At 41.6% G+C, this 10,075-nt stretch overlaps 1 protein-coding gene across 1 annotated transcript; it reads left to right on the top strand.

Moving 5' to 3' along the window:
- Positions 1-464: 464 nt before the first annotated feature.
- LOC118378406 (T-box transcription factor T-A) lies at positions 465-7,157 on the top strand. Its single transcript, XM_035765383.2, has 8 exons — positions 465-710; positions 1,575-1,839; positions 2,184-2,318; positions 2,444-2,505; positions 2,602-2,663; positions 2,929-3,102; positions 3,327-3,450; positions 3,790-7,157. Exons 1-8 carry the CDS (start codon positions 526-528, stop codon positions 4,052-4,054), a joined length of 1,272 nt encoding a protein of 423 aa, XP_035621276.1. The 5' UTR covers positions 465-525; the 3' UTR covers positions 4,055-7,157.
- Positions 7,158-10,075: the final 2,918 nt, after the last annotated feature.

Raw genomic sequence — 10,075 nt, forward strand, 5'->3', positions numbered from 1 at the left:
TTGTATGCTATTGACAATACGGCCTAATAACATTTTAACATGTATTTTTTTCGTAAGATACATAACGAATGTATGAAATATGAACAGCTCTGAAAATGTTTTAAGCTATGCAAGAGTAAACGAATATCCAAACATGTTTAGAAAATGCATAGTCCTCTGTCATGAAGGCTATAAACCTGAAAGGCAACGAAGGAGTTATTCTTATTCACACATGACCCTGTTTAAAGTAGGCCTAGAGGCCTATAGGTACTTTTACATTTTGTATTCACGCAATTATGATGGGCATTTTTGCATTGGGGACATCGAAGAGACGCTCGAAACACGACCATTAGGCCATCGGGGTGTGGTCTCGAACGCAACGCCACACCCCTATCCCCATGTGGTCCCGGGGGGCCTTATATGATCAGGCCTTGGGCTCTCAAGCCAGTAGTACTTATCTCACTGTCAAAACGAATCTAGAAACAGTGAATCCTATTCTAACGGTATATTTCGCGGAACACCACACGAACCCATCCTATAGGAAATATGACTTCTTCAAACTCCGACCAGCGGCTGGACCACCTTCTGAGCGTGGTGGAGAGCGAGTTTCAGAAGGGGAGCGAGAAAGGAGACGCATCGGAGAGGGATATTAAACTGGGACTAGAAGACGCAGAATTATGGACCAAGTTTAAAGAACTAACCAACGAAATGATCGTCACCAAGACTGGCAGGTAGACTATGTTTTTTTGTTGTTTTTGCTGTTAGCAACGGATCAAAATGAGGCCTTCGATGCCTATCGGTCTGCCTCATTAAAAGCCAAATTTATCTGGAGAGATCTTAGAGCGCATTTATGCATGACTTCCATCTCAAGGCCATCAGACTGTTAAATAGCCATCACCAGCCGGCTTCCACCCGGTTACGCCACCCTGCACATTAGAGGCTGCTGCCCTATATACTTAGAATCAGTGGCCACTTTAAATGTATACATACTGCTTTACTCATCTCATCTCATAAATATATATACTATTTTACTGTATTTTAGTCAGTGCCACTCCGACATTCTTCGATCTCTAATATTTATATTTTTCTTAATTCCATTATTTTACTTTTAGAATTATGTCTATTGCTGTGAATTGTTACATACTACTGCACTGTTGGAGCTAGGAACACAAGCATTTCGCTACACCCACAATAACATCTGCTAAATATGTGTATGTGACCAATCAAATTTGATTTGACTTTACGAAGCTAAATGTATCTGATGCGCCCAGGTTAGATATGCAACAGACATGCTCAGCATTTCAGAATAGGCTAGATGACAGGGTGTTGGCCCGGCTAGGCACTATCTATGTTTCACTGTGGCAACTTTATAAATACCATGTTAAGAATTAGGCCTTAATGCGCAACGCCCGTCAAATCGTATAAACCTATTAGTAGGATACAGTAAAGTGCCCCGATGTGGCACCCTTTTTAATGCAAACAAATATACCGCCAAATAATTCAATTATATAGATCAACGGCTGAGCCAACATAACATCATATTTAGGCTTGCTTAGGCAATATGTTTATTTTAACAACTTTATTTGAACCTACAGGCGGATGTTTCCAGTGCTCAGAGCGAATGTGAGCGGCTTGGACCCCAACGCCATGTACTCAGTCCTATTGGACTTCGTGGCTGCAGACAACAACCGGTGGAAGTACGTAAATGGCGAGTGGGTTCCCGGTGGCAAGCCCGAGCCACAGAGCCCTAGCTGCGTCTACATCCACCCAGACTCGCCTAACTTCGGAGCACACTGGATGAAAGCGCCTGTCTCATTCAGCAAAGTCAAACTGTCCAATAAACTCAACGGGGGAGGACAGGTAAGGCCCCGATTGTTTTTATCGTCTTCTTTGTTTGTATTTGCAGTATGCATATTTATTACTATGTAAATGCATTGAAATACAACTTGGTAGGCTAGTCCAGATTGCCCTGCTCTCTCAGAGCTAATGATACTCCACCCTGCTGTGCTGAATTACAAAGTTAAGCCTTTTCTGGGGAACAACAGTGTTCATTTTATGGCAAATCAACTTCACATTTTTTTATTGTGCATCTGTAGGACTAAATTGATTGACTATTATATACATTTTGAGTGTGTGTTTTGGATCTTTGTTTTTGATTGTAGTTTATTGTGAAATTATTAAAATAATGTATAATTTGTCTCTAGATCATGCTGAACTCTCTGCACAAGTATGAGCCCAGGATACACATTGTGAAGGTTGGAGGGCTCCAGAAGATGATCAGTAGCCAGTCTTTCCCCGAGACTCAGTTCATCGCTGTCACTGCTTACCAGAACGAAGAGGTCAGTTGGCCTGAATAACACAGTCACAGAGATAATCATTGTTCACAATAATACCATTTTTATTGTGTCCAGCTTACAATGAAAGAAGAAACTAATAGGAGCTGTCATATTTATGTACCTTCTAGATAACTGCGTTGAAGATCAAACACAATCCATTCGCCAAAGCTTTCCTTGACGCCAAAGAGAGGTAAGAGGAAGAGACTGATATTGTGTCAGAAAGATGCTTCTAAATGTATTTATTTGATTTTGTGTGCCAATTCTGATGTTATGTTTTAAATTTTAGGAGCGACCATAAAGACATTCCAGACCATGGTGGAGACAGTCAACAGTCTGGTTATTCCCAACGTAAATCTCCCCTTCAGTCTCACTACATCAACCACATTAGAAAAGCTCTTTCTTGACCTCTCCATTTCAGTTCCAACAATCAAACCAAGTCATTATATTTGACGTAATTTTCAAACGCACTTTTCTTAAACATTCAGAAAAGAATGATCCTCATATATCTATGTTTTCAAAGCCTTCCATGTCCCCAATGAAACTATACATAGAGAACAGTATGAAAAAAGGAAGCATAGGATTATAACCATTTTGTCTGCTCTCTTCCTTTCAGTTGGTGGTTGGTTCCTACCTGGTAACGGCCCTATGTGCTCCAGCAGCAGCCCCCCTCCGTTCAGCGGGGCCCCTGGCCCCTCCTCAGGGTCTTATTGTGAGAGGTACTCCAGCCTGAGGGGCCACAGGGCCGCCCCCTACCCCAGCCACTACCCACACCGCTCCTCCAGCTCAAGTAAGAACCTCCTCTGCCCAACCCAGCGGTCTGTGAATGCACTGTCTACTGTTTGTTCTAGTCACTAGTCAGACTCGTAGGTGTAGACGACAGCATGGACATTTCAAGATGGTGGTTCATAAAAGATGTTTGAGAAATCACCCCTAGAGGAAATGCATTGTTTTGATCAGAGAAATGTTTACTATACTGTTTTTAATCATTTGTCTATGTACTTTATTGTTTAGACAACTACATGGACAACTCGTCGGGTGTCCTGCCCACCCATGACAGCTGGTCAGCCCTTCAGATCCCAAACTCCTCTGGGATGGGAACCCTGGCCCATACAACCAACTCCACATCCAACTCCAGGTATGGCAACACATGGTCATAGTTCATCATCTATATGTTTCTGATACCACTATTTATATTCCAGAACTTTCCTGACTACATGACTTGATCAGGAAACACTTTGGGCCCTGGGCTTAAACTTTTACTAGGCCCAGATTTCTTCCTGGTTAGGTCACACGGCCAGAAAAAAACCTCCTAATCAAACCCCCTTTGCTCTCTCTCTCTCTCTCTCTCTCTCTCTCTCTCTCTCTCTCTCTCTCTCTCTCTCTCTCTCTCTCTCTCTCTCTCTCTCTCTCTCTCTCTCTCTCTCTCTCTCTCTCTCTGTCTCTCTCTCTCGCTCTCTCTCTCTCTTCCCTACAGCCAGTATCCTAGCCTGTGGTCTGTTGCCGGGACAACCCTAACTCCTTCTGGCTCCTCCTCTGGTTCCATTGCTGGCGGTCTGACCAGCCAGTTCCTGCGAGGCTCCTCCTACACTGGCCTGACCTCCTCCCTGCCCGTTTCCTCACCATCCTCCATGTACGACCCCAGCCTCAGTGAGGTGGGTGTAGGCGTGGGCGAGGCCCAGTTCGAAAGCTCCATCGCCAGGCTCACCGCCTCCTGGGCACCTGTGGCTCAGAGCTACTGAGCACAATGCATCTTCCATCAGACATTGACTCTCCTCAAGCACCATCCTGCCCCACATCACCTCCCTCTCCTCTCTACTGCCTGACGATCACCTAGGAAACCTTTGGGTTGATGCATTACATGTGGACAGCAACACCTGTGAAAGGCAGAGAGTCAGCTCAGAAGAAGATCTATCTGAAGCAGAGAGATGTAGGGTCCTCTCAGGCCTTGTGTTTTACCAACATGAAATGGTTGGTTTCTCCATTCCAAAGACCCTAGATTTTCTAAACCAAAGTCCATAGGTTGCCATTCTTAAGTTACACACTTGCTGTCTTAGTGGAAGAGGCATGTGTTTTCCATTGGGAGTTTACTTCACTCTGTCCAAGGTGCAATTACAAGCCAAAGACAATCTGACAATACTTCCTCCACAATCGTTCCAGTTGCTGGTGTGTTACTGTAGTCGTGTCCATCAGTACAGACACAGGACTCAAAGACAATCGTACACTGGCGTAAGACAATCAGGATCACTAGCTACCCAAAGCTAAGTTTATGAAGTAACCCCCTCAACTTTACTAAAGGGGCCAATCCTTACAGTGGCTTGCAAAAGTATTCACCGCCTTGGCATTTTTCCTATTTTGTTGCCTTACATCCTGGAATTGAAATTGATTTTATGGTGGGTTGTATCATTTGATTCACACAACATGCCAACCACTTTGAAGATGCAATTGTATTTATTTATTGAAAGAAATAAGACAAAAAAACAGAAAACTTGAGCGTGCATAACTATTCACCCCCCCAAAGTCAATACTTTGTAGAGACAGCTTTTTCAGCAATTACAGCTGCAAGTCTCTTGGGGTATGTCTCTATAAGCTTGGCACATCTAGTCACTGGGATTGTCCATTCTTCAAGGCAAAACTGCTCCAGCTCCTTCAAGTTGAATGGGTTCCTGCTGGTGTACAGCAATCTTTAAGTCATACCACAGATTCTCAATTGGCCATTCCAAGACATTTAAATGTTTCCCCTTAACACAACCAATTATTGCTTTAGCAGTATGCTTAGGGTCATTGTCTTGCTGGAAGGTGAACCTCGTCCCAGTCTCTAATCTCTGGAAGACTTCTGACCAGTTTCCCAGTCCCTGCTGATGAAAAACATCCCAAAAGCATGATGCTGCCACCACCATGCTTCACTGTGGGGATGGTGTTCTCGGGGTGATGGGAGGTGTTGGGTTTGCGCCAGACATAGCGTTTCCTTGATGGCCAAAAAGCAAAATTCTCATCTCATCTGACCAGAGTAGCTTCTTCCACAGGTTTGGGGAGTTTCCCACATGTCTTTTGGCGAACACCAAACATGTTTGCTTATTTTATTCTTTAAGCAATGGCTTTTTTCTGCCCACTTTTCCCATAAAGCCCAGCTCTGTGGAGTGAACAGCTTAAAGCGGTCCTAAGGACAGATACTGTGGAGCTTTGCAGATCCTTCAGGGTTATCTTTGGTCTCTTTGTTGCCTCTGATTTTTGCCTCCTTGCCTGGTCCGTGAATTTTGGTGGGCGGCCCTCTCTTGGCAGGTTTGTTGTGGTGCCATATTCTTTCAATTTTTTAATTCTGGATTTAATGGTGCTCCGTGGGATGTTCAAAGTTTCAGATATTTTTTTATAACTTAACCCTGATCTGTACTTCCCCACAACTTTGTCCCTGACCTGTTTGGGGAGCTCCTTGGTCTTCATGGTGCCGCTTGCTTGGTGGTGCCTCTTGCTTAGTGGTATTGCAGACTCTGGGGCCTTTCAGAACAGGTGTATATATACTGAGATCATGTGACAGATCATGTGACACTTAGATTACACACAGGTGGACCTTATTTGACTAATTAGGTGACTTGTGAAGGTAATTGGTTGCACCAGATGTTATTTAGGGCTTCATAGCAAAGGGGGTGAATACATATGCACACACCACTTTCTGTTTTTTATTTTTGAGATTTTTTTTAAACAACTACTTTTTTTCATTTCACTTCACCAATTTGGACTATTTTGTGTATGTCCATTACATGAAATCCAAATAAAAATCTTATTTAAATTACAGGTTGCCAGAAAACAAGAAAAACGCCAAGGGGGATGAATACTTTTGCAAGGCACTGTATGTTTGACTGTTTATTGTTACAATTAGTGTTATTATTATGATACAGATAAATAAAATTAAATAATATTGGTGATCTAACATTAAAAAATGTATATGTGTGTATATATAATATACTGAACAAAAATATAAATGCAACATGTAACAATTTCAACGATTTTACTGAGTCACATTTCATCGGAGGAAATCAGTCAATTGAAATCAATTCAATAGGCCATAATCTATGAATTTCACATGACTTGGCAGGGGCGCCAATCAGAATGAGTTTTTCTCCACAAAAAGTCTTTAATACAGATAGAAATACCCCTCAGTTTCATCAGCTGTCCAGGTGGCTGGTCTCAGACGATCCTGCAGGTGAAGAAGCCGGAAGTGGAGGCCCTGGACTGGTGTGGTTCCTTGTAGTCTGTATTTGTGAGGCCGGTTGGATGTACTGCCAAATTCTCTAAAACGACATTGGAGGCGGCTTATGGTAGATATGTGAACATTCAATTCTCTGGCCACAGCTCTGGTGGAGAATCCTGCAGTCAGCATGCCAATTGCCCGCTCCATCAAGACATCTGTGGCGATGTGTTGTTTGACAAAACTGCACATTTTAGAGTGGCCTTTAATTGTCCCCAGCACATGGTGCACCTGTGTAATGATCATGCTGTTTAATCAGCTTCTTGATATGCAACACCTGTCAGGTGGAAGGATTATCCTTGTGCACAACATTTGACAGAAATCATCTTTTTGTGCGTATGGAACATTTCTGGGATTTTTAAATAGAGCTCATGAAACATGGGACCAACACTTTACATATTGCATTCATATTTTTGTTAAGTATAAATTAACGTCCATTTTCATTCTTAGCCATTTACATGTAACTGTTTTGGATCCAGTGTCAGTGTGTTGCTTTTCGTGGCCTGAAGGAAAATGAGAAAAGAAAGAAAGTTCCCTGTATCGTCCCACAGCAGCCAAGGAGAAAGAACAGATATATCTCCTCCTTTGCTCTGTGTACATTCCCTCCTTGCCAATCACATGTACATATCTATTCTATTTGTATTTGTTGGACTCATTCAGAGTTTGTTTATTTATGTAATTTTAATAATAAATTAAAAGTTCCTTTGTTTTCTCAAATATGACTTCAGTGTGCCAATTACAGTCGCATTCAGTGTCTATGAAATGAGCCACTACCATAGCTACTTCTTACCCACCACATTACTGTCTACAATCATAAAATGTACATTTCCTAAAAGGTGAATAGGGACTGAACCTATACATTTCAGCCCATGTCATATTTAAGTTTAGAATATAAAACTGCAAGCCAAAGCTTGAGACTCATGTCGGCATTGAAAGCATAACAAATATTTTGCTGGACTAATGACAATACATAACCTACTTCAACTGGTATTCATCGACACAAATACGTCTTGTATTATATCCAATATCATCACAACTCGCACACAGTCCACACAAACAAAGTGGAAGCAGGACAGTTTTTCATAAAGAGCCAAATTGTGAGGAAATAACTGTTGAAAATAAGGTCCTATGGTCATCACACATAACCAACACATGACCTATCACACATAACCAACACATGACCTATCACACATTACCTATCACACATGACCAATCACACATGACCAATCGCACATTACCTATCACACATGACCTATCACACATTACCTATCACACATGACCTATCACACATGACCTATCACACATAACCAACACATGACCTATCACACATGACCAATCACACATTACCTATCACACATGACCAATCGCACATTACCTATCACACATGACCTATCACACATGACCTATCACACATGACCTATCACACATGACCTATCACACATGACCTATCACACATGACCTATCACACATTACCTATCACACATTACCTATCACACATGACCAATCACACATTACCTATCACACATGACCTATCACACATGACCTATCACACATGACCTATCACACATTACCTATCACACATGACCAATCGCACATTACCTATCACACATTACCTATCACACATGACCTATCACACATGACCTATCACACATGACCTATCACACATGACCTATCACACATGACCTATCACACATTACCTATCACACATTACCTATCACACATTACCTATCACACATGACCAATCACACATTACCTATCACACATTACCTATCACACATGACCTATCACACTATCACACATGACCTATCACACATGACCTATCACACATGACCTATCACACATGACCTATCACACATTACCTATCACACATTACCTATCACACATTACCTATCACACATGACCTATCACACATTACCTATCACACATGACCTATCACACATGACCTATCACACATGACCTATCACACATTACCTATCACACATGACCTATCACACATGACCTATCACACATGACCTATCACACATGACCTATCACACATAACCAACACATGACCTATCACACATGACCTATCACACATGACCTATCACACATAACCAACACCTGACCTATTACACATTACCCATCACACATAACCAACACATGACCTATCACATATGATCTATCACACATTACCTATCACACATTAACCTATCACACATGACCTATCACACATGACCAATCAACATTCTATCACACATTACCTATCACACATTACCTATCACACATGACCTATCAACACACATGCAAATTCAATCACTTTTGTGGCTGCATAAATACCAGTACCAACACAGCTATACCTGTCACACATTGATATGACAGGTAGAGATCACGGTTCATGAACCTATCACAGGTTTTACCTACACACTTTGACCAATCTTCATGAAGGTATCACATATGACCTATCACAATGACTGTCATTAAACAAAAGTATATCAACAAATGACCTACGCCAACATGCCAGATTGCCATTCCACCAGGGAGAGAATTAAAATGACCTATCACACATGACGTTTTCTTTACAACTTTGACTCTGACCTTTTACACATTACCCATTTGCTTTACATGTCCCTGAAATGACCATCACATATAATCAGTACATTACCTATCACACATTGCAAACACTGAAGTGAACGTGGGTCTGGCACCCAAAGTCAAATCATCTTTTGTGGCTGCCAATGAAGTGTATAAATACCAGTACCAACACAGCTATGCTTGGTGTCTGTGTAATTGATATGACAGGAGAGATGGAACGGTTTTGAGGAATCCTTCTGAAGGTTTTACATCGCTGACACATCTTTGTCACAATCTTCAAGAAGGGTGGCACAGGCCCACACTCTACAACCCTATCTGTCATTAAATCCATAAAGTATGTGTATAGTGCCCAAAATGTTTAACGTGGTCCATACAGCCAGGATCACTATTCCACCAGGGAATACCCATCAAAGGAAAGCGATAACATCTTTCAACGTTACCCATACACTTTCATCATATGTTTAAGGTACACTTTCATTTATGTGTCCCTGAAATCTCATCCTATAATACATCTCCATTATACTCTACCCAAACTTTCAACAGGGAAGTGAACCTGGGTCGCTTTCATCAAAGTCAAAACATCTTCATCATAGGTACACCAATGAAGTGTCAAGGAAGTAGCTACATCTTCATCATGGTGTCTGGCAAAATGAAGACAGTTATGCAATTTTAAGAACATTACATCTTCATTCATTACAGTATACAACACACTAAGTGGGTTTCCTCAAAGGAATACCCACTACCACATATCTACAATGCCAAATCCATATGTAATCATAGGCCTACCCATTTTAACTTTCATCATATGTCTACCCATACATCTTCATCATAGGTACCATGAATTTCATCATATGTCTACCCGTACACTTTCATCATAGGTATATACATCTTCATCATAGGTATACCCATACACTTCATCATAGGTATACCCTACACTTTCATCATA

This window comes from Oncorhynchus keta, chromosome 20, assembly GCF_023373465.1.
Source record: "Oncorhynchus keta strain PuntledgeMale-10-30-2019 chromosome 20, Oket_V2, whole genome shotgun sequence".
NCBI classification, from domain to species: Eukaryota; Metazoa; Chordata; class Actinopteri; order Salmoniformes; family Salmonidae; genus Oncorhynchus; species Oncorhynchus keta.